Raw genomic sequence first — 26,449 nt, forward strand, 5'->3', positions numbered from 1 at the left:
AATATTCCTACAGGTCGCACAAGATCTGCCTGCAACCCTTTTATGGTTAAACTGCCAAAATCAAGACTCTCTGCTCACCTTCACTCCTTCATTCCTCTTTTCTCCCGCCTCTGGAACAAACTCCCCCACTCTCTTCAATCCCACTCCACCCTCCAGGTCTTTAAAACAGCTGTTCACCACCATCTCTTATCTTCCCCCATCCAAAACCTTGATCTTTTCTACCCCCGCTAATTTCACCCCAAATCAACTTTTTTGAAATACCAACTTCTGTCCTGGAAGTCCTTGGTGTCCTTGTGTTTTATACTTCTCCCCCCCCCCACCCCCCCCTTCCCACGCCTCCTCCCCCCAAGCCCTCTCCCTCCCACACATCTCCCTCCTCTCAAATGTTATGTTTGTGTGCTTCCCCTTCTCTCCCCATCTTGTCTTCTGCTCCCTCTTTTTATATATTTTGTTTGTCTGGTTGATTTGTTTGTGAAATAAATGTTAGCTCTTTCACGAGACTCGATTCAGTATACAAAAAAAAAGAAAAAAAAGTAGCTGCCTAGCCACTATAATCTAGAGAACAAAGTCATTCACACCTTTATGTTCAGAGGAATGTTGAATAACATATATTGGTGTGAAGTACCAAACAAACACTACTACACAGTTTATCTCGACTCAAAATAGTAATGAGTTTAGTTTTGAAAATCTCTTGTCAATTTTATCGTGTTATTGTCTTGGTAGTTATGACTCATTGTACATTATTGTTTCATTAATACTAGTTGTTCGTCTTTGAGTATGACCTAATGTAAGCTTAACTGACCAGACCCTACTCCGGATTGGCTGCAGTTACAGGAAATTCAAGGGAGTCTATAAAAGACAAATGTAACAACGTCTGTTTTTTTAAATATTCTCATTATTGCAAATCGACTCTCAATGTTATCATGTCGAGCAGTCTTATTGTGATTTGAACCTGGGTAGAAGGCATGCAGACTCCTTGAAAAGTCACACCAGCAAAAGGAATATGCAAAATCTGGCAAGTGAATCAAGAACTTGTTCAGAATAATCCAAGTTGAAGCGTGACTACACTCTGCAGACAGTGCAGATCCAGTTCCTTCTGTGAAAAGAAGTGAATCAACATCTCTGCCAGCATCCATTTCTCCCAAGCTAGGGCCCAGCACTGCCAATGATTACAGTGATATTTTGTTGAAGATAATATATATTTAATAGGTCACTGTCATTCTTTGGGAAATCACCTGTCATGTAGGGCAAATTCTGCCTTGAAGCATGTCCTGCTACTTTAATGTGAATAACTAGACACGATATTAGAGAAGCTGGGGGTGGGCCTAAACACAGTCACGATCATGACCATTTGGCTCACGAGCATGGGTCCTCTGAGTCACATGTCAAGTCACATCTCGATAGGGGTATGGTTGGGCCTGACTGTGCTAAATGGGTGTGTACCTCATGTTCATTATTGAGCACTTCCTCACATTATTCAAGCACTACCGTTCAAGTAAGAACTAGCTGAAAAATGTAAATAAACCCACAGAGCAGATTGTTGGGAAAGGGGCAACAAACATGGTGAACAGAACGTCTGAAGTGGAGCCGTTGGCCATCAAGCTGTTTGGTGAGATAAACAACCCTGCAAGTGAAGGTCATTCTCTGCTTGGCGCAGGCAATGGCGATTTTTGTTCAACCAAACGTGGCCTAAACCTTGAAGTGGAGGCAGTGATCACAGCTGGCAGTGGATTGGACGATCGAGCTGAGTCAGCAGATGAGTGTAGCCATGATAACAAAGGATCGGGGAGAGGCCTAGCAGATGCACCGGTCATTGCTCCAGAAAAAGCACACCGCCACCTACATCACAATCATCACTGTCTGTTTCACCACCACTCAAACAGACACTGTCTGGAGGAGGAAGTAGCTATTAAAAGAGTGAAGGAAGCTAGCTGGAGTGAAAACGTGGCGTGAATGGTCTTCTTTGGGGATGGTGCCCATAACTTTAGTGATGGGCTTGCAGTTAGTGCCACTTTCCCTGTTAATATCAGCAGTGGCTTGAGCACCTCCATTGCCATGTTGTCCATGAGGTTCCCCATGAGTTCACTGACTTTGCTATGAATTTTTAAAGGCTGGGAGGACAGTAAGATAGGTCATTGTGTACAACCTGCTATTTTCTGCATTGCTTGGACACCTGGGCATGATAATTGGCACAGCAGTCGGACAGTACACCATACGTACATACATATACATATGGATATTTGCCATACCATCCGGAATGTTTCTCTGTGGGTCTGGTAGACATGTTACCTGAGACGCTGCAACGTGAAGTTGGCGCTGTCACTATGGATGCCTCAGCCGCCTTCTTTTCCAGAACCTGGGCCTTCTAGTGGGATTTGCTACAATGCTGCTAATTGCTGTCTGAGGAAAATATATTGGTTAGCATCAAGTTCTGATACCAACTTTGTCCCTCAATTTGCCTTCAACTCGGAAATAGGCCACAGGCTTCTTTTGACATTCACAGAAATTGACATTTCATGCCATCTTTGGGAAATACTTCAAATTCTCTTTGCCATTTTTATATATCGGTGCTTGTATCTGGTGTGTGTACTCGAGGGATGTCTCATGGTCACGCGTTTGGCTTAATTTTCTGGTCAACCGCAAGGTTCCTCACCTTGACAATGAGAAATCTTTGATTTCTATCTTTGATTTCACCTTGACATTGAGCAGTTCCAAGGGAGTTAGGTGGTTTTCATTTTAGTATTGTTGTCGAATTGCATAGTTTGCCTACTGTACAATACGGCAGTGTTACACATTTGCCTCACTTTGATGTGTCAAGTGTTTCCGTAGTTATTCCTTGATCCCCTTCATGTTCGTGGAAACAGCAATGGCCATCAGGATTTGGAACCACTCACAATGGATTGTCACAATCTAGATTACACTGTATCCTAGCTGTGGTTAATCCACGTGCTTACTACTCTTCATCCTGCTCACTAGAAAGCCTATGTACATTGTGCTTGTGTGCTGGAAGTGGTCACAGAGGCAGTTTTAAACACCAACTCTAGAATGAAGTGAAATATGGACATACAGGTGCTAAATGTACAAGTCAACTGACCTTTCCGTATTTCTCAAAAAGGAAACCTGTTTGAAGAGGTTGTGCAAACTGAAACTGGGTTAATCCCAGAACTAGGAGCTCCACGTGACCTTCATTACTGTACCATTGGTGTTTCGAGCTTAGACCATTCCCATGCTGTTGTTTCTGCCAAGACTAAAGACACAGTGTCTCATATACCTGCTGATTATTTTTGCCACTTTGTGAATTACACCGTTGGCTTTTTCACTTGAGGCATGTTCACATAGGTTAGCCTTGAGTAAATCCGAAGGTTTGAGAGCTGAGGTCAGTGTAGGTGTAAGTTAGTAAGTACTGTACATCAAATCCTTGCAAAACCGTTTAACCTCGCTCTTCCATTAGCCTTGTTTTTGTCGAGACAAAAAAAAAAAAGCGATATTTCCACCATATAGGAAGCTGGAAATGAAAACTATATAGGAAGCTATTGGTGAGAAAGATCTTTCCATTTGATAGTGACACAGCTGAAGGACAAGTTCACCAACACAGACAAAAAGAGTGAAAATGTCAAAATGCTGTCTGTTCCCAATCGTTGGAGTATCGGTACATGAAAAATGGCAAAACGTTCAAGCAACCTATTTCACGGCGGGGTCAACAAAACAGATAATTGAAGAGAAAAGAATACTGTTAGACCCAAATCCCAAAGTAGGGAAACACCTGACAACAGAAACAGTGGAGTTAGTAAAAGCATTCCATTTGAGTTAGGAGATCAACTGCCTAACACCCGAAAGAAAATGACCGTATCTATTCTGGATGGCAAGAGGCAGCACACACAATAGCATCTCATTCTTTGCATCTTGAAGGAAGTGTTCCAACATTAGGTTTTTTTTTAATATAGAAAAAGCATCAGAATGCTAAAGTTGTATTTGACAAGTTTGCTCAATTGCATCCAAAGCACGGTGTGCTTGCAGGTCATTCAGGAACTCACTTGCCATGTACAGTGCATTCAGAAAGTATTCAGACCCCTTCACTTTTTTCACATTTTGTTATGTTGCAGCCTTATGCTGAAATCGTTTAAATTCATTTTTTCCCTCATCAATCTACACTCAATACCCCATAATGACAAAGAGAAAACAGGATTTTAGAAAGTTTTGCAAATTTATTAAAAAGAAAAAACTGAAATATCACATTGACATAAGTATTCATACCCTTTGCTATGACACTTGAAATTTAGCTCAGGTGCCTCCTATTTCTCTTGATCATCTTTGAGATGTTTCGACACCTTGATTGGAGTCCACCTGTTGTAAATTCAATTGATTGGACATGATTTGGAAAGGCACACACCTGTCTATATAAGGTCTCACAGCTGACAATGCATATCAGAGCAAAAACCAAGCCATGGGATCGAAGGAACTGCCTGCAGAGCTCAGAGACAGGATTGTGTCGAGGCACAGATCTGGGGAAGCCTACAAAAAAAATCTCTGCTGCATTGAAGGTTCCCAAGAGCACAGTGGCCTCCATAATTCTTAAATGGAAGAAGTTTGGAACAACCAGGACTCTTCCTAGAGCTGGCTGCCCGGCCAAACTGAGCAATCGGGGGAGAAGGGCCTTAGTAAGAGAGGTGACCAAGAACCCGATGGTCACTCTGGCTGAGCTCCGGAGATCCTGTGTGGAGATGGGAGAAACTTCCAGAAGGACAACCATCACTGCCACTCCACCGATCTGGGCTTTATTGCAGATTGGCCAGACGGAAGCCTCTCCTCAGTGAAAGACACATGAAAGACCACAGAATCTTGTTTTTCACAGTCTGAGAGTCCTTTAGGTGCTTTTTTGCAAACTCCAAGCGGGCTTTCATGTGTCTTTCACTGAGGAGAGGCTTCCGTTTGGCCACTGCCGTTTACACTTCACAATAACAGCACTTACAGTTGACCGGGGCAGCTCTATCAGGGCAGAAATTTGATGAACTGACTTGTCGGAAAGGTGGCATCCTATGACGGTGCCACATTGAAAGTCATTGAGCTCTTCAGTATGGCCCATTCCACTGCCAATGTTTGTCTATGGAGAATGTATTGCTGTGTGCTTGATTATATATACCTGTCAGCAATGGGTGTGGCCGAAACAGCCGAATCCACTAATTAGAAGGGGTGTCCGCATACTTTTGCTCATGTCGTGTATCATGCGATATATCATTTTGGCCCTTTCACTCAATGGTGAATAATCCCTCAATTTCCAAATTTCCAAATTTCCAACCAAAATAACCAAAATTTCATCAATTCTTCATTGTCACACACCCAACCTGTCCACCAATTTTCATCCTAATCCGTCTACAACTTTTTGAGTTGTGCAGTTCACAGACAAACAGACAGGGATGAAAACATAACCTTGGCCCAACTTCAGTGGCAGAGGTAACAAGTTTATTAATTGACTATGAACAACATTTTTGTCCATATCAGAAAGGACATTCGCATCAAAGTTAAAGCACAACATGTGAAATACAACCTGTTGGACAATCCTTCCATGTTTCATGCTGAATCTCAGCGAATTCTGTTGGTGATTTGCACAAAAATGTTGGAACCCTGACTGCAAATGAGGAGAGGCAGATTCCGATCTATCATGCCATTCCCTTTGGAACATGACTCGTTCGTCTTACAGTAACACAATGCTTCGTGAAGTGGTGAAGCAATATTTTGCCTGTAAACAGGCTGAATGATTTCCAGGCTAAAGGATTCTGCCTCTCAACCATGGTTTGACCTGCACACAGTCAGCATTTGAACATTTTTTGAGGCTAGCTGTGAACATGCAGTGTGAAAGCTAGCTATTTCAGTTGTAGGCCGTGAACCTTATTCTCAAAGGTATTTTTTCAATGCTTTGATCTATTTTGATCATTATTGCGAGGAGATTTTAGGATTTTTCTCATCTCAAACAAAGTGCTATTGACAATGGTGTCTGCCTTGCCGTTGAAGACAGCAAGGCAGATATGTTGATTTTTGTATGAACGGAAAATATGGTAGCAAGGCTGTCTCATCCAATAAAAATACACATTGACTGATGCAAAAGATATTGCCATCAAAACTTTCAACTTTTGCCAAGTAAATATTGTGAAGATATCGACTCATTTAAGAGTGAGTTAACGGAAGGTCAAATGGCAATGCACTGGCAGTGTGGCAGTGGGCCTGCATTTTAAAAACAAAGGAATGAAAGAATAGGAAAAGAGTAGGTAAGTGAATCCAGTAACCTGCAAATAAGAGGGCTTGGTTATGGCTAGGTATCGTTAGTGGTGGCAAAAAGAGTCACCGGTAGGGATGACTGATGACGTGAGATAGTGGTGCACCGCCTGCTTGAAGTCCCGGAGGAAAGAGCGAATGAAATGCCTCCAGAAGGCTGGTCCAAAAACAGGAGAAAATAGGAACAAAAGAGTGAGGTGAAAGGGTAAATCTAGATTTTGGGAGTTAAACCAGGAAGAGGTTAGGAACAGCACCTGAATTCTCAAGTCTGTTGGGTATAAAAAGCTTCAGAATATAAACCTACTGAGTAACATTCTTATGTTCAAATCCTCGGATATTAAACAAAATGAAAATCCGCAGTGCGATAAAATTTTGCAAGGACAAATTGCTATTGGTCCAATTTACAATTTGATCATATTTACAATTAAAGTCTTAATCTGGGAAGTCAACTTAAGACCATTGACAAGAACCAGATGAAGACCACGCCATGAACGAAAATATGTACCTGGGCCTTGCTTTGCTGAGCAGCTTTGCTAGTTGGTGTTTCATTTTCAATGTGGATCTTCCTAAGTACAGTTAGGTTTTTTTTTTTTACAACTTTTTGTGATTGTTCTGTGAAAATTTGTGGGAAAAATTCTGCGCCTGTGGGTGGCACCATCTTTAGGGCCGCCCTGCACGGCTGGACCACTGCTGGACAGACAGCCCCTTGTGAAAGTGTCCCACCCTCAACCAGGGCTCCACAGCTCACTTCACTGCCTTGCCTGCAGTTCTCTGGCCAAATGGCCCATAATGTTTTGCATATCATGATAATCGCATTGTGTTTTTTCAAGTTCCTTTGTGCCCAAGTGACATCAAGTCCTCTGCCAGACCTCACCTGTACAGGAGGTTTACCCAATACAACCTTACCCTATTCTGCTCTAAGGTTTACAATCATCGCCTCCTCTGTGCACATTTTACCATACAACTAGTCGATAATACAGGAGTAACAAGAAAGTGCAATCAGAGATTGCAAACCCTTGCCAGGATGTATTTTCAGTGTTTTAAAAAATTATTTTCAGTGGTTTTTAAGGCTTTTGTGTTAAAACAAATATGGCGGCTGAACCACGTGACCGATGACGTCATCATTATTTTTTTTCTAATTTATTCCTAGATTATGCTCAAGAAATGTCATCTTAATCGGATGAAGTTTTGTACTTGTCGAATTATGACGTCATAATGGAGGCACCTATGACATCAACATTAACATATTTTATTCCTCATGGAGAGTTCTTTACATTGAGCAGTGTCTCAAAATTTTTCTATGCAGCGCTTTCAGAGATATAGAGGTGCAAAGGTTTTCGGTTTTTCCAATATGGCGGCCGAACCACGTGACCTATGACGTCATAATTATCATTAAAAAATTATACAGGTGGAGCTGCACCTTTGGTGAAAATTTCCTGTCAATCGGATCAACGGTTGCATAGAAAATCATTTATTCTGTGCAGACAAACAGACAAACAAACGGACTCAATACAATACCCTCTCCTCAGGCGAGGGTAATTATACCTGAGTACATGGACTGAGCTATTATTACCACATTCTATCTATGGACTCGCTCCCCTCCACCTTCCATGTAATGATGTCGTGCGTTTTATTTCTTATTTTATGACTCATTTTTAGTTTTCAATCAGCACAAGGGAATTTGGAAGCCATAATGTGTGGATAACATTGTGTTTGGTTGGTATGGTTACATTATAAAAAAAAATTAAAAAAATTCCCAATGCAGAGCCACATTTGTAAATCTATTATACAGAAATATGACAATGAAGATTTTTCCTCTTGCTGACATTTGTGGTTTCTGTGGTGTTTACTGTTGTGGTTATTGTTTTTTTGTTTTTTTTCAGTCTGACGGAACAGCAGGGGCATACAAAAAACCCACACAGGGTCCAAAGGAAGAGGGGCGAGAAGTGACTTTTGCCGTTGAGGTCAGTACTGCAGGTGTGTGTGTCTCTCTGTTTGTGTTTGTGTGTTGTGTCTTTGTGTGTGTGTGTGTGTGTGTGTGTGTGTGTGTGTGTGTGTGTGTGTGTGTGTGTGTGTGTGTGTGTGTGTGTGTGTGCGCGCGCGCGTGCATATAAACAAACAGATGCATTCCTCAAATTGTATGAACTAGGGAGATACCCGTGCCATGCACGGGTTGGAGGCCGGAAGCAAACAGGCAATGCAGATACGGCGAATGCCAAAGCATGAAACCAATAAATTCCACATTCCTGTAGCACCTTCAGTCGCACGTCAGACATGGACAGCAAGTTCGTGAAGGACTTCCATGAAAAACGTACCCGTTCAGAAACAAACGGGTACGTTCACATATAGAAACATCGATCGTGGGACCATGGCGAATCTGCATATGGCGATCTGCGAAGTTCACGTTCAGAAAGTAGAAACCATCACGGCATGTCGTCATTCACTTGAACTTGATATCTCTTTTTTAATTCCAAACAACATATCTCCAATCACAAATTAATCACAAAATAAACTTTTAACAACATTGTTAATCTTTCCTTCATTGTAAAAACTACCAATCAACAGTTAAAAGGATTTTGAGCCAATAGCTGTTACGGCCTTGGCAAGATCGATGGAGACAGTGATCTGTTAGCGTATTCACCACCCAAATAGCTATGTGGAATTCTCTCATGTAGAGATTAAATGTCGTTTGAACTTTGGCCGAGGTCATTATTTACTTTTAATGATGTTTATATACGAATGATGTTTATATTGGTTTTGGGTCGTCCTTTCCGCATATCTTGTGGGATTGTAAGTTGGAGAGACGGCCATGATGGCGGGGAGTGAGGCGGTTGGAATTCTCTCAAGCAGGGATTCAACCCGTATCCTTATAAAAGGTCTTTGTCCGAGGTCACCGAGTTCGATCGGTGCAGCTGTGCAGCGATCGGTGCAGCCGTTTGTGCGGCACCCGGGAAAGCAACATCGTCACAATGAGTACAATGAACGTTATGCGAACGCGAATGTTATGCGGGAGTCCAAACCTGAGAATACTGGAGACGAAAGCTGAAATTGGGAAAACTAAATAGCCTATTTTACTCCTGGAGATCCCAGGATTATCCACCCAAAATATCGTTGCGATCGGTTCAGCAGTTTTTACGGTACCTTCGAACGGACGGACAGACAAACAGACAGACGGACGGACATTTGGTGAATTATAGTAAGATAATTGTTATACCACTCGCATATATTAATTTATTAATTTTTGACAAACAATATTGTCAGAGTTAGACTGACCCATCACATGTTAAACTGGGCTTGCTGTCTGCCAGTATTAGTTGATGGACATTACAGATCTGGTATCCATTGTGAAATGGTTGGTGTATGCATGATGTCCTTCGCGAAGAGTAGATGGGTTATCACCAACATCCTGACCAAATTCCCAGTTCCAGATTCTTGTCCCAACTTCCTGTGTCAGAGTAGTTACCCATCCTTGATTGTAACACCAGCCAAGAAACTGCTTTGGCAGAACTGATGCTCTGTGTAGAGCATGGTGCATGATGATGAATGATGGTCACATGGGGTTAAAATCTTTATGACATCACAAATGGATTGTCAAAGTCAAATAGTTTATGGGATATTAATCTGCCATTTACATTGTATTTGCATTTACATTGCCATTGTATATTCTGTGAATGAAATGCCAAAACTGCTTGGATATAAAACAGCCAGGTTGGTGAATGTTCAACTCAGATGGCCAACCAGTTGCTCTATGGTCTCTACATTCTAAAGATTACCTTTCCCAAGTCATTCACAAGGATGTCAGTCATTGTTAAATGGTCTCCAGTTATTGTGCTCTTATATGTGCCTCTGTTTGTTTAATACTTTGTGACTTTTATTTTCGTTTAAGTTAAATTTGCAAGATTTCTCCCACCCCATCTCCCACCCCACTTCCCATATGTTTCATTAATTCCCCTTCCCTTACACCTCTTCTCCAAAGGTCTTTTCTCTTTTTTCCATCTCTACCCTCCTCTTTCCTCCACCATCTTTTCCTTTTTTTTGTCCAGTGATCTAACGTTTATAGAGGAGTTGTAGATACTAGGGCATGCCCGTACTATATATATATCTAAAATTATATCCCCCCCCCTATTTACATGAAATGGTTTGGTCCAAAGCGAACGGCTTGCGAGTGGTGACAATCCCCCCCCTCTATTTACATGCAATGGTTCGGTCCAAAGCGAACGGCTTCCGGTTCCGGAGTTTGGTAAAGAAATCGCCATCGCGTACACAAACGCGCAGGAAAGCGAATGAATCGCAAATTCGTTTTTATTAGTTGTAAAACATAATGCCCAATTATTCAATTAGCGCCAACGTATTTTGGCTGTTTGCAATTTAATCGCAAGGCAAAGTAGAAAGAGAAGAGGGGAAAAAAGAAAAGCCTTGCCTTGCTGCAAACAGCTGCTGCAAACAACAACAACAGGGAAGGCTGCACTGTCCGGAAGTTGGCATATCGCAGTTACGATTATTTTAGTGTTAATGGCCAATTATTCAATTAGCGCCAACGTATTTTGGCTGTTTGCAATTTAATCGCAAGGAAAAGTAGAAAGAGAAGAGGGAAAAAAAGAAAAGCCTTGCATTAACGCATTAACGCTTGCATTGCATTAACGGTTCGGCACACGTGATAGCTCGCTGCTCTCTGATTGGTTGAAGCGTTTTTTGGACATAGCTCGGTAGGTACTTGTCCGATTAATTTCAAACCTTGAAAAGGCACATCCTCGGGTCCCCAGCAATATACCTGGCAAGTTTCAAGTATATCGGACCCGTGGTTGTCGAGAAACAGCGGTCACAGACAAACACACAGACACACAGACACACAGACACACAGACACACAGACACACAGACACACAGACACACAGACACACAGACACACAGAGATTACTGGAATTATAGATAGATACAGTAGGCATTGGTGTACCTTTACTTGGAAACTCTTACAGGGACATGAGGAAGCAATGCACAAGTCAACGCAATATATCCAATTTCAACCTTAAGCCTTTATCTTTCTTGGGCAAACCACTCCAAAGCCAATCCCTGACTGGGCATCCTCCGTCATGTAAAGTCTTTCCTTGGCACATTTGAACTTGTATCTACTTATAAGGCCTTCATCCTCAGCTTGAAGGAGTACTACTTTCCCCCTCTGGGCTGCCTCCCCTGCCTCACACCTTGCTTAGATTGATGCTGTGGAAACCAAGGCCTTCGAGATCATTGGAATCTCCTGTGAAGAAGCTGTGTCTACGAGTCTATCACTTTCACATTGCAGACAAGTCTGTGGTCTCTCCGTCTTCTACTGCCTCCTTTCTGGTCTTGCACATTCTGCCCTTTCTGTGCTATCCCAATATCCCATCCTCCCCCCCCCCCCCCCCCCCCTTCCAGGTTTCTGTGGGGTGCATACGGCCCCGGTGAAACTCCCAAAATCCAGACTCACTGCTCAACTCCACTCATTTGTTACTCTATTTTTCCCCCGACCTGTGAAACCAACTTCTTCAGTCTCTTCAATGTCATTTTTCCCTCCATGGCTTCAATACACCTGTTAACCAATCTCAGGTCATCCGCCATCCATATCCACAATCTTTCCTACCAAATTCGCTCTCCCCAATTCCAACTCTTTCCTTGTCCTCCCATTCCCCCACCCCGCCCCTTACCCTCCTCTTCAATTTAGTCTCTTTTTGTTTGTTCCATTTCTGCTTCTTCCTCAGCTTTCCCTTCCACTTCGATGACTGGAAGTTTGGTTGGCTGCCCCCTGAAGGCAACCACCAGTTTTTAACTCTTTCCGTCCAGTGATTCAGGAGTGAATAAAAACCACCTTTAGAGGCCATTTTTCCCCGCAAAGCGGGGGTTGGCCTTTTTCGGGAACCGTGGTTGTTGTTGTTTTTTGGTCCCCTTTTTGAAGCAATGTTTTACGGCCAGATGCCCTTCCTGACGCCAAACCTTTTTGCCGCCTTTAACGACAAACAGGGAATTACCAGTGAACTGGTACTCAAATAGCCGACCTCGGAAGGATGACAGGCTGAGTCAACCCCCCTGGCGTTAATTCAGCGATCGACCGGGATTCGAACCCAGGATCCTAGGATCCTAAGCCGGCACCCTAGCCGCTAGCCCAACACCAGGGCTCAAGGAGTGAATTGGTTCAGGAGTGAATATAAGACACAACAAGTGGTTCAGGAGTGAATATAAGACAAAAACACAAGAACATGCAAACACTTCTCAAATATAGTCGGATTAAAATTAATTATTCTTCAAATCTTAATTTAATTCTTAATTGCATTCTTCAAATCCAGTTCATTTTTATTTAATTCCATTTTACATACAGTACTGCTTTTCTTTCATTTTATTTCTAGTACAAATTTACCTTTCTCTCACTTTTCCCAGTTTACTTGTTCCAAAAGTTACACATGCTTCTCGTTTTTCCATAGACGTATGTTCGTGCCCTGTTTGACTACAGCGGTGGCAAAGAGGGTCGAAAGAATGAAGATGAAGAGGAATGGGAATGTTGTGAGCCACATGGATTGCCTTCCCCACCTGGACGTGGGCTGCGGCTCCGCGCAGGCACCGTGGTTAAAGTAGCAGCACGTCGTGACTATGACTGGTGGTTGGGGGAAACCGAATTGGGAGAAAAGGGCCTTATTCCTTCTCCAGAGCTCATCGAAAGGTTCATGCTTTTACCACCCCTCATTGTTTACTGTGCATACACTATCCTTCAAACACATACATTATCCGTCATGCAAAGACAACTTGCATACATTGGTAGACTTCACAAATACTTCTCTGCACTCTTACATAGCTGAGATCTGTAAGAGTTCATAGAAGTATTTTATACCCCTTGTACGTTTGCTCACCAGCCAATGGCGTTTATGGTATTTACACATTGGCCAAATATGCTGAAATGTGCCATGATTAAATGGAATATATTTAATTTTCCCCATGACACAACACATGTACATGATCTCTAAGATGATGTGCACTGACCGACTCCGTCCCACATGACATAAAAGCACGTTTTGTTCAACAATATGGGGAAAAGCTGGAAAATGTCTGCCCACCTTTACCTTTAACGAAAGCAATCTATCATCATTTCCCTAAGTCGTAAAATTCTAAACTCTGTTTGTTTTCCCACTTTCCAAAAAAGAAAAATGATTTGTTACTGTTTTGATGTAAACATGTTTCACAATCGGTCATGGATCCACAAAGACTAGACATGGCTGTCTCCACAGAAATTACTGGAAATTCAATCTAAATATAGCATTTTTCCTCCACAAGGATGGAACATGAACAATTTAATAATGATCATATTTAATAATAAATCATTTTTGAAATTTCAATTGAACTTTCATTTGAAGTTTTTTTGAAGAATTAAAATAATTAATTTCTAAAATCAAATTCTGGAAGGCATAAGGCCATCTTTTCATCATTGGTTATTAATTTCACCTTTTGTATCCTCGCAAGATTGAACTGCACAGGATAGAGGTAGTGCACTCGCCTTTAAGCGATGCATTCTGGGTTTGCTTCCCAATGCCACCATAAGTTGTCACCCTCGAGGTGCTTAGCAGGTGTGCGCTTGCATCAATGAACGTGTCATCCATTGGATGGAATGTTAAGCAGGGTCTCCATGTACCATTTAGTGCAGCATGATATGTAATTCGGTAGGATTTTTGTGCTAAAATTGATTTTCTTGCAGATTTGGTACCATTTTGGATCAAAATAACAAAAAATGTTAGGGTCCAATTTTTTCGGGCACTTTTCAAAATGGCCGCCACCAGACGGGTCTAGGGGGATATCTCAGGAATTTTATTGATCTGTGTGTCTAGTTGGTGTGTTTTTTTAGGGTGCCGAGTCTGATTATGAGAGTTCCAGATCGATTTGAGGTAGAGGGCATGGTCATTTGGTCAAGGTTAGGGTCCAATATTTTTGGGCCCATTTCAAAATGGCCGCCACCAGACAGGCCTAAGGGATATCTCAGGAACTAATTGGTGGATTTTAATGATCTTTGTGTATAGTTGGGTTTTTTTTCAGAGTGCCGAGTCCGATTATGAGGGTTCCAGATCGATTCGAGGTAGAGGGCAAGGTCATCTGGTCAAGGTCAAGGTCACAACTGCAATACAAACTGCAATACAAACACAGATTCCTGAAATGTTGATGCTTCTCCAGTTACATCTGATGAAACAGCAACCTGTGGTTGGAGTCTTTCATTAGCCATGTAGTTTGTGAGCGCCCAGGTGTTAGTATAGTGTTTGTACTTGGGTAACAGATGGTCTCTTTGGCTGATCGTGTACTCCTCAAAATTGATTGGTTTCAGCTGTATGACTGGTTCTTCAAGATAATTGATCTTAACTTTGAGATGCTTGGATGGGACCTTGTCTGGGATGACTAGAGGGGTGTTGATCGGTGCAGCCTTCTCATCCTCCCTCTGATTAAGGACAATAAGTGTTCCATGGAAGGTATTCTGTCCATAGGGAGTATCTTCAAGGAGATCGATGTTGTCGATAGCAAACCAGACATTCACGTCCTTCTTCACAAAGTCAGGGAGACAGAAACCTCCAGTCTGCTGCATTCTCAGCAGCACAGCATGCTCAATACGCTTTTCAATGTCGAGTATGTGATGGTAGTCGCTGCCAATATACACAGTTGTGAGATTGGTCATAAGACTTTTGTCCCGCACCCGGGAATGAACAGAGAGGGGCAGTCCGATTGACAGTGGTGTTTCAACTCCGAGACGCCTGAATCCTCCATCATTCTTGGGTTTATGCTTGACGTGCCTGTCACTTCGCGTGTTTTGCATTAGGATTTGACATGCAACATCGACGGTTTTTTGCACTTCAGCATCTCGCCTACCAGTAACTCTTCTAACGTGAGGTCCAAACAAGAGTTGGTTGAGGAAGAATTGCAGCATAGGTGGATTTTTTAAATCCTTCAAATCACCATTGAATTTCCAATGTCGATGATTCATGATCTCTCCCCTGAGTGCATTAGCCAAACTAACCAAAGCATCAACTGAAGCATTCTGTGTTGTAGCAAGTTCAACTGCCTCGCTGACAGATTTTGATAAAATCACTTTGTCACTTTCGTTTTTACGAACAGATTTTACAAACTTGACATTGGGAAGATATTCTTGAATCAACTCTTTTAGGTACTTTTTATGGTTGCCACAATAATGATCTATGTGATACTCTTCTAGAATCGATACATACTCATCATTGATTTCATTCATACTTAGTACAACGTCACCAACAGACAGTGATGTTTTGACAGATAAGAGCAACAGTTCATCACAAATCTCCTGAGTAATCTTATCCTTATTCACCCTGTCCGAGAATGTCCGTTGAGCATACCGTAAGCATTTTCTGTGATAATACTTTTCCTGGGCAGCGGTATCGCCTTCCTGTTCCAGACCAGAGACGCATGCCCTGATGGTGTCGTCCTTAGTCGTGCTCTTGATATCAAGCAGAATTCAACACATCGGATCACTCAGAACCTGATGGAGCGGTTCTGAGTCAGATGGTGCACAGAACTTGCAGGGAGAAAATATACATTTCACCTCTTTCGGCACACATTGAAAGCTGAAAGCGCCTAGGATGGGTCCCTTCTTGGTATTTCCCAGGACGACCAGGCCCTCTTTTTGATGAACTATTAGAGCGAGAGAGAGATTCTGAATGAGCCCGCTTCCTGTTTCTAGCTCTTTCTAAATGGTCTTTGTTCACAATAGGCTTGCGACAATCGCTATGATATCGAACATTCTCTAGCTGAGATTCATCTAAACTAGACTAACGATCTGCAAGTGGCTTGAGTTAATTCTCCCCCAACGATATACGCTCTCTGCAACATGCTAACAAGTCAGTAATCTTGTTTCTGCGACGATTCGCCTGCCAGGCAGACAATACAGCTATTGGAGAGGTCTTGAGACATTGTGTGTGATACTGCACTGTGCCACACTCAGTAGGTCTGTAATTGTGTTAGGCAACTGCTCCAAGACCAGAAACATAAGAAAAATGTGTGATGCCATAAATTCAACTTGATGGTATTCTTTACTGTCGTGTATACAATTACAACATGTAGTAACATTACAAACTAGATTTGACCCTGACGCTCATTCTTGACCTTAACGTCGTGATTGACTATACATAATCTGAAACATCTTGGAAACTGATTTTTTTTTTAATGCTGATAATGTATAATAAACAGGTACATAATTATGCTGAACACTTTAGCATCAATTTGCTGTGTTATTGAAAGCACCACAACACCATTTTATATTAGCTCTATGGTTATGCCCCACTCTCCCCTACATAATCTTGACCCTGACCAAATGACCTTTACCTCAGATCGATCTGGTACCATCATAATATGACTCGGCACCCTAAAAAAAACCCAACTAGACACAAAGATCATCAAAATCAGCCAATTTGTTCCTGAGATATGCCCTTGGGCCTGTTCGGTGGCGGCCATTTTGAAAAGGGCCCGGAAAAGGGCGTTCTGGGGCCCGAAAAATTCGGACCCTAAAATTTTCTGTTACTATGGTCCAAAATGATACCAAACCAGCAAAAAAATCAATTTTAGCACAAAATTCCTACGGCACCCTGTTTTCGTACATTATCGTACTGCACTAATTCGGCAGCATTTGCTGGTGTATCTATTCCAGGAACCAGGTTGACCAATTGTATACCCAGTGGAACAATTCGTCACTTTCACATCTAATTCCTATCCTACTCAGGTTATGGTTTTCATTTGGCATTTGTACATTATCTACAAAGTACCAAAATAACACCAGAAAAGATTGATAAGTGCAGTTTTTCGATATTCTGATGGGTAATGGAAGGAAGATGCGTAATATTTTTTGTTTTTAACAAATCTGGCTTACTCGAGCATATCAAATTTAATTGACAGCTGTAGGGTACCATATAGTACAGTTTATGGATTTCGGGTGCATCATATGGCTTTATGCAGTTGACCCAAACTGCAAAAAAAGTACAAAAAACAACTAATACTACCAAATAATCGATATAATAATACATGTATTCATTAGTCTGTCCTCAAACACAGTTACTGACCTGGTTTTGCCCTTGTTGGGGCTTCATCAGGGCAACGCAGTGAGACCTGCATACACTTATGACTGAAAACCATATAATGAGTGGATACCAGAGATAATGTACTGTGTGGCAGGCGGTGCTTATCGCTCCCATTAAGGTACAGCATAGCTGGATGGGATACCTTAATGGTGGTTCACCACTCATGGTATGAAGTCGCATAATGACTGGTATATAACCGAAAGGTTTTCAGTCATAAGTGTATGCAGGTCTCACTGCGTTGCCCTGATGAAGCCCCAACAAGAGCGAAAGCAGGTCGGTAACTGTGAGTTTTTGTATGCACTTATGACAATATCTAAACTAAGATCTAAATTACGCACTGTCGGATGGCTCTTCCGGAGCTTGGCAGGCAAAGCACACGTACGTGACGGTGACGTCACAGCGTGCGCTCATTAGGCTGGAGAACTTAAATTATAATCTGAGAGAGATATATATATATATATATATATATATTATATATATATACATATATATATATATATATATATATATATATATATATATACACACACACACACACACACACACACACACACACACACACACACACACACACACACACACACACACACACACACACATCAGGAAGAAGAAAATTCGTTTTGGGTTGTTTATTGGCGTACACAATCAAACCGCTCGGTTTGATCCCTGGTGTTGGCTTAGCGGTTAGGGTGCCGGTTTAGGATCCGAGGATCCTGGGTTCGAATCCCGGTCGATCGCTGAATTAACGCCAGGGGGGTTGACTCAGCCTGTCATCCTTCCGAGGTCGGCAAATTGAGTACCAGCTTGCTGGGATGAATGATCACGGTGTGTACCCCGGTTTAGAATAGGTACACCTTATCCCTGCGCATTGTAAGAGGCGACTAAGGGTTGGCGTCAGGAAGGGCATCCGGCCATAAAAACATTGCCTCAAACAGGGAACTATGATTGTCATGGGGCCTGCAAGGCTAACCCCCGCTCTAGCGGGGAAAATGGCCTTAAAACGATCATTCATTGGCACACTTAACCTGATCATGGTCACATATGTTGTCTGCATATCTCATGGGATTGTGAGTTGGACAGGTGACCATGACAAGCCATGACATGTAGGAGCTTTTTCAATCGTGTTTTCTGTGAAGTTGGTGATAACATCATAGGGGAGGGTAAAGCGTTAAATATTCGGCTGTTTTGATGTGGGAATGCCTGTTTGCTTTTAGGAGGGTGAGGAGGGGAGGACCGGGTTGGGATGGAGGACCGGGTGGGGAAGAGGGTGGGGTGCTTAAAGCAAAGATGGGACGGAGTTGTGAGGACAGAAGTAACAATAGTTTCATAGATTGCACAAAAGATTGGCAGAGGCAGCTTCGCAAAAAGAAATATGATGTAGCATGTTTTTAATGTGAGGCTTGTGTTCATTGAAGTCTTTCTATCTGCCTTCTCTTGTGAGCTGCTCAGGTTGTCAACAACTAAATGCCACCTGCTGCTGAAATTGAATGATATAGTGCACCTTGAGAAATACATGATGGTGTTGAAAAGGCTTCTGCATTGCTTTGACTAGACTTCAAATAGGTGCTCTACCACGGCTATCTTGTTAATTTGAGAACTCAAAACATTTGCCATTGTCGTCTTATCTTCTGTACCCGCCTCTAAGCCCACCTCTCCCCCGTTCCTCCACCCCACCCAGTGATCATTGGGATTCTGCACTTTGCACTTTCTGCACTTTGTACATTCTGCACGATTAATGGAACTTTCCAGTATTTATCTGCTGCAAAGTCAATTCTGGCTGCCCCTTGCTTGTAACCAATGACCTTTTCCTTACGTCATGGAATGTGGTTGGAATATTATTCCTCACCTGAATTTGCCATTCCATCGAAGGAACATTCCATCGAATCTGGGTTTGTCAGCTCTTTTATGGGACAGATAACTTTGTCTAAAACTTGTAGCAGGTTATATTTTCGTTTTGCTCTGTGTACCATACACCGTTTGATGGCACTCTTGGTCATGTAAAAGCCTTTTGTATTTTATCTCACTTAATGCCCATGCCAACCAGGACTTGGTCCAAACCATTGCATATACACTTTGCTTTAAAGCAAAATCTCCTGGCCCAACATTCCTCATTTGCTATGTGAAATACAACCACGTGCCCAACAATTCTGAATAACCTATATGGATTCTGTGACACTATATCGTGTGTTTTGGCATACATGACTTGGTCCATGACAATCATGACACCCTTCTGCTTCACTTTGTCTGCCATCAGCTGTGATTGTACCCGTATAGTGAACACTGAGGGCATTTCTCTGGGTGATGCATCACTGGACATCATGTGGCCACATTCATAAGTGTGGTTCACTCTTTCTGTACCGGTACATTTTGTGCTCTTTACAATCGGGTATTAGAAGTCATGTTGCCTTTTTTTGCCCATGATTTTTCAAAACCTTGATGAGCTTTGCTCACGTTGAGTGCTCTTTCTTGTATTGTTTTTTTTTGTCAAGACAGGCTGTTATTCCCTTGACTGTGGTTGTACCTGTGTTGTCTCCCTGGCCTCTTTGGACTTGACACTGTATCACATTGCGATTGCACAGTGAGCGGTGCCTGACCAGACAACATTTCTTCCAGAATATCATTGTTTTCCTAGGATAGTGTTTTCATTTTAGAAAATCCATTTTGATTGATACGAGCTGGTAGAACTGTACTTCCCCTTGTTCCTGGACTCTTTCTGCCATGGTTGTCTCCACTCTCCCTGCTTGATCGTTTGACAGTCCATCACCAAATCTGTAGAGCAACGAAATAAAGAACATGCTTCCATCCGCACTGTCAGTGATAGAGCAGCGTGTTTTGGTGAGCTTTCTGTCCCCATTTGTTGAATAGACAATAATTTGTGCAACTGATAACACCTTGCTATTTGTGTTCCTTTAACAGTTTCAGAATTAGCTTATGGATGTACATTTGCACCAAACAGCAATCTGGCAAGAAGTTGTACAATTCATCTAGGACTGTGTGAGGCCTTTTCTTCAGTCCAATAGCTTGGACATTGCTTTTCAGTCGCAATAATCAGAGATTGCAAGTAGTTTTTTTTCTTTTTTATATACAAAGACAAGGCTCGTGGAGGACTTAGAATCTACAACGGATCGGGAACGTAACATAACAAAAGAACAGTAGAAATATAGGGGGGAAAACACCAATATTAGGATTGAGGAACAAAATAGAGGGAGACTTTGACAAATAAGTGAAGTGGGGAAGAATGAGTGGTAGGGGAGGATGTGGGATGGAGGAATATGGATATAAGTAAACTCTCGGGAAGAAAAACCTGGAAACATAAGAGGTTGGCTTGGGGAGGATGAATGGGACTAGAAAAGGTCGTGGTTTTGGATGGGGGACAATCTGAGATGGGACAGCTCTTTTGAAAACCTGGAGGGAATAATGAGATTGAAAATAATGTGGATAATAGAGGAACCAATGGGCAGGGGTGAGTTGTGATTCTGGATTTGGGAAGTTTCACCAGAAGGGTGGTGGACCACGTACATCCTGCAGAAACCTACGGGGGTGGGGGGGGGGGACAAAGCACATAAATTGCTGAGGGTGAAAGCACAGGAGGGATGTGATCGAAGACAGAGAGACCACAGACCTGTCTGCAATGTGAAAGCATTTGAAACAACTGAGATGTTTTGTAGAAAGTCTGACTTGTTTTTGTTGTCTTGAGTCTTTAGTACTGGTTGATGCAGAAGTAATTTCATTAATGCATTAGTGCTGGTTGATGCATTATCTTTTGCTGGGGCTATTGTGTATCCTTATTTTCCATTAGCACATATCAATTCTGCTGGATGCTGCTTGTGTCAATGAAAGCAAAGTTTGGTGCCAAAGTGGCAAAACAAACGATTCTACAAATTATATGTGTTTAACTTGAACATCTCTTCCATCAGACTTGAAGATCTCCTCATAATGGCAGCACATTTTTGTCACATTCATTATACAGTGTCTTTAGAAAGTATTCACACCCCTTGACTTTTTCACATTTTGTTGTGTTACAGCCTGAATTTAAAATGAATTAAATTTAATTTTTTGTCACTGATCTACACAAAATGCCCTATAATGACAAAGTGAAAAGCATTTTTTTTGAATCTTTTACAAATGCATGCAAAATGAAATACAGAAATATCTAACTTACATAAGTATCAATCCCCTGAGTCAATACTTCGTGGAAGCACATTTGGCAGTGATTACAGCTTTGATTCTATAGCAATTACAGCTTCGATTATTGTCTGTATCAGCTTTGCACATCTGGATTTGGGGAGTTCCTCCCATTCTTCCTTGCAGATTTGCTCAAGCTCTGTCAAGTTGGATGGGGAATGCCGGTGAAGAACAATCTTCAAGTCTTTACACAGATTCTCAATTGGATTAAAGTCTGGGCTTTGGCTGGGCCACTCAAGGACTTTCACGTTCTTGTTCTGAAGCCATTGCAGTGTTGCTTTGGCTGAATGCTTGGAGTCATTGTCCTGTTGGAACGTAAATCTTCGCCCTAGTCTAAGGTCTTTTGCACTCTGTAACAGGTTCTGCCCAAGGATTTGCCTGTATTTGGCTCCATTCATTGTTCCCTATATCTTTACAAGTCTCCCAGTCCTTGCTGCTGAAAAGCATCCCCATAGCATGATGCTGCCACTACAATGCTTCACGGTAGGGATGGTGTTAGATGGGTGATCAGCTGTGCTCTGTTTCCGCCAGACATAGCGCTTTTTATTCAGGCCAAATAGTTCAATTTTTGCCTCATGCTCTCAGAGTCTTTCACGTGCCTTCACTCCAGGCATGCTGTCATGTGCCTTCTTCTGAGCAGTGGCTTCTGTCTGAATGCTCTCCCATCAAGCCTAGATTTGTGAAGTGCTGCAAAGACTTGTCCTTCCATCAGGTTCTCCCATCTCATCCAAGGAACTCTGTAGTTCTGTTGGAGTGGTCATGGGGTTCTTGGTCACCTCCCTGAACAAGGTCCTTCTTGCCCGGTTGCTCAGTTTGGTCAGACTGCTAACTCTAGGAAGAGTCTTGATAGTTCCATATTCTTTCCATTTCCCAATGATGGAGTTCACTGTGCTCTTGGACACTTTCAACACGCTAGAAATTATTTTATACCCTTCCCCGGATCTATCTCTCCTCCCAATTTTATATTGGAGTTCTATGGACAGTTCCTTGGACTTCATGGTAAAGTTTATGCTCTGACATGCACTGTCAACTGAGGGACCTTATATAGAAAGGTGTGTTTCTTTCTCTATTTCATGCCCAATCAATTGAATTAGCCACATGTAGACTCCATTTACAGACTTGGCATTTAATATGGAATTTTTTTTTTTCTTGACTTGGGTTTACTTTCTGAACTCAGTATATCAATCTGGTGAGTTTCTTTTACCCTTCGGTGATGTCTTTGTTGAAAGAACCATGTCACTGATTGTCTTTCGCAGCAAGAAGTCAATAACGGGATTATATCACAGGTGGCGTGACAAAATGTAAGGAGAGGTACATTTGACGATTGGCTTCACAATCGGGTATATAAGGGTTGTTGCGTTCTGTATTAGTGGAAAACAACTGCTGCACGTCTACAAAAGTTATTGCCGCTTCTTCTGGAGATGGTCCGTCAACTTGACAATGCTGTTTGTCATGGAGTGGTGGCTTTACGAAATTCTGGCATGAAACAGCGTGCTATTGCTCGGCAGTATGGCATCACGCAAGGTCACGTGTCAAAGATCCTGAAACGAAATGCTCAGAGGGGTGTCCCTACTCCAATACCTAGGCCAGGACGTCCACGCAGAACCACAAGGAGAGATGATCGCCAGCTGCACCGGTTAGTCTGCAATGGCCGTACCAAGTCAGCTAATCGGCTTAGGGCTGAGTGGCAGCAACTGACAAATGTGCCTGTATCCAGAAGGCTAGTCAACCAACGACTGGTTCAAGCAGGCCATCGTGCCAGGCGTCCCCTGAGAAAGCCACGCCTGACCAGACAACACAGCCAGCACCGATTGCAGTGGGCCAGAGAGCACCGTCAATGGCAGCCAGGACACTGGAATCACGTGACCTTCAGTGACGAGTCTAGATTTCTGGTCTATCGTCAAGATGGCCTCGTCAGAGTGCGCAGACAAGTGCATGAAGCCCACAACGAAGATTGTATAGTGCCAAGAGTCCAAGCTGGAGGTGGTGGGGTGACCGTTTGGGCTGCTTTTCATGTAGGGGGCAAAACTGACCTGGTTGTTCTGAATGGAAACCTGAACCAGTTCAAGTACAGGGTCATTCTGGAAGAAACATTGCTTCCATTTGCTCGTGCAGCCTTTCGAGGAAACTTTGTCTTCCAAGATGACAATGCACGGCCTCATCGTGCTCGCATGATCCAACACTTTCTTGCTGACCGTGGTGTGGAGCATATGGAGTGGCCTGCCATGTCCCCGGATATGAATCCGATAGAGAACTTGTGGGCAGAATTAACGCGTCAAATCGACAACTTGGACCAGCAGCCCACCTCTGTGCGTGAATTGCAGCAGGCTATTGTCACTGCATGGCAAGGGATTCCTGTCCAAACCTTGGCAAATCTCGTGAACAGCATGCCTCGACGTGTACGTGCTCTCCTGAATGCTCATGAGGGTTACACGAAGTACTGAACTGTAATTTTACTGTCCGTAATCCCAGTCATAATTTAGCATTTGTTTTTGTTGAAATTTTTTTTGGCTAATGTGCAAAATACAGACATACTTCTGGAAAACGTACAGAAGTTTAACACAGTACTGTCCGTGAATTGAGTTCGATATCAGTTCATATCACTTTCAAGGATCAATTTATTTGCTTCGAAATGTCAAATGTGGTTTTTGTTTCATTTAAAGGTCACATTAACAAAATCTAGAATAATTTCAACATAATTCCAATTAACTTTTGGTTCTAAGTCATCTTGAAAAGTAAGTTCACCCCCACAAAAAAAAAATTCCATATTAAATGCCAAGTCTGTAAGTTGTAGAGACATCTCAAGGATGATCAAAGGAAATTGGATGCACCTGAGCTCAATTTGGAATGTCATAGCAAAGAGGTTGAATACCTGTTGACTCAAGACATTTGAGCTTTTGATTTTTAATTGATTTGTAAAAAATATATTTTAAATTCCACTTTGACATTTTGGGGTATTATGTGTAGATCAGTGATAAAAATCTCAATTTAGTCCATTTTAAATTCAGGCTGTAACAACAAAATGTGAAGAAAGTCAAGGGGTGTGAATACTTTCTGAAGGCGCTGTATGTGTTCACCATATACAATCTTACTTTAAACAGGCTGTACCAGTTGTGAAAAGCATTATTGTACATTGTCTGTACAGTACCGTATATTGAGATACTACCATATGTTTGACTAGCTGGTGAAGTGTTAGTACTACTGAGACATGAAGTGCAGTCTTCATGACCATGTCTGACTAGCGATACCCATGGAAAATGCACGTTCGAAAACATACAAGTTAAAGGGAAAAGATGAGTACAAATCATGTCACAAAAATTACAAACTATCTCTATTATAATAGCCGTAGATGATTCTGTCTGTCTGTCTGTTGGGCGTCTGTCCAGGGTGTGGCTTACTCGGTTTGCAGAGTAGCTCCACCCATAGCTCCACCCATTCTGGGAGAGGCTTCGCTTCATATAAACAAATATCCACCATTTTATTAACTTGCATAGCTTTGAGGCCTGTTTTGTAGGCCCGTGGTGTCTTGCTCTCTCTCCCAGTTTTATTTCAAATCAAATTCGATATATCATTTCATTTTTCACAGTCGCTAACATAGTTTTAGACTCGGTTGAAAAAAAACGGGAAGAAAATCCGATGAAAGTTGCCGTTTATAGAACGAAATGAATTCTCAAAGGCCTGTAACTTCAAGGCCATTGAGTCTCTCTCACGCCTTTATCTCCAATCTAACTCCCCATCTGATTTCATTTTTATCGATGGTTTTGGACTCGGTGTCAGCAACGCGGGAAAATGCAGAGATATATTTTTAAAAATACACCATATCACCGCCCACCGCCCAACCGCCAACAACCGCCCAACATGTATCATACACCGCCCAACATGTATCATACACCGCCCAACATGACAGACGGCAACATGTCGACATTATCGCTTTTTCTTTAAACCGAGTGAACCGAGCCGAACCGAATAAACCGAGTGAATTCACCGTTTACTTTTGATGACAGTCGTCACAAAACGACATATATTTCCTCGTTTCTATTTCATTCAACATTATTAGCCGGAAGTAAAATATGGTTCAGGAAATTACCGAGAGATATTTCTTCGTTTTTTTATTTATTAGTTATTTGAGCATACACTTTAAATAGGTTTATTTGAAATGTTTAATTTTCACAATGTAATTTATTTGTCATTTGATGATGACGAGAGACTTCCTCTTGACTCGTGACAATTCATGCGTTGCGTGGAAACTTCCATTTCCAAAATGAATGACACAGTCGATGAAGAACGCAGACTTGAACAGGATGCAGCAAGAAAACGAATGAGAAGGGCGAACGAGTCCGTCGTCGAACGTCAATGCAGACTTGAACAGGTTGCAGCAAGAAAACGAATGAGACAGGAGAACGAGACAGTTGAGGAACGTGAACACAGACTCGCACAGGATGCTGCTGCAACAACGATGAGGAGGGAGAACGAGACAGTTGAGGAACGTGAACACAGACTCGCACAGGATGCTGCTGCAACAACGATGAGGAGGGAGAACGAGACCCTCGACGAACGTGAACACAGACTCGCACAGGATGCTGCTGCAACAACGATGAGGAGGGAGAACGAGACAGTTGAGGAACGTGAACACAGACTCGCACAGGATGCTGCTGCAACAACGATGAGGTGTGAGAACGAGACCGTCGATGAACGCCAACACAGACTCGCACGGCATGCTGAGCAACAAAGACGCTGGAGTGCTCAGCAAACATATAAAACCGCAGCCATAATGAATCCGGCCGAAGTATCTGATAATATTGTTCCCTCTGAGTGAGAATAGTTCTAAATTTTAAAAACTTTCTTCTGATATTTGTGATTTATTTCAAACAAACTGTATTTCCCATCTACATGGGCA

At 42.3% G+C, this 26,449-nt stretch overlaps 1 protein-coding gene and 1 pseudogene across 1 annotated transcript in view; both read left to right on the forward strand.

Moving 5' to 3' along the window:
• LOC137430116 (55 kDa erythrocyte membrane protein) overlaps window positions 1–26,449 on the forward strand; it is a 138,924-nt gene that overhangs the window by 10,440 nt on the left and 102,035 nt on the right. Inside the window, exons 2-3 of the mRNA XM_068120683.2 lie at window positions 8,154–8,234; window positions 12,721–12,956. Coding sequence (XP_067976784.2) covers window positions 8,154–8,234; window positions 12,721–12,956 — 317 coding nt within the window. The remainder of the gene's footprint in view (window positions 1–8,153; window positions 8,235–12,720; window positions 12,957–26,449) is intronic.
• On the forward strand, window positions 1,344–2,369 carry LOC137429094 (zinc transporter ZIP6-like; annotated as a pseudogene).

This window comes from Myxine glutinosa, chromosome 6, assembly GCF_964187855.1.
Source record: "Myxine glutinosa chromosome 6, kmMyxGlut1.1, whole genome shotgun sequence".
NCBI classification, from domain to species: Eukaryota; Metazoa; Chordata; class Myxini; order Myxiniformes; family Myxinidae; genus Myxine; species Myxine glutinosa.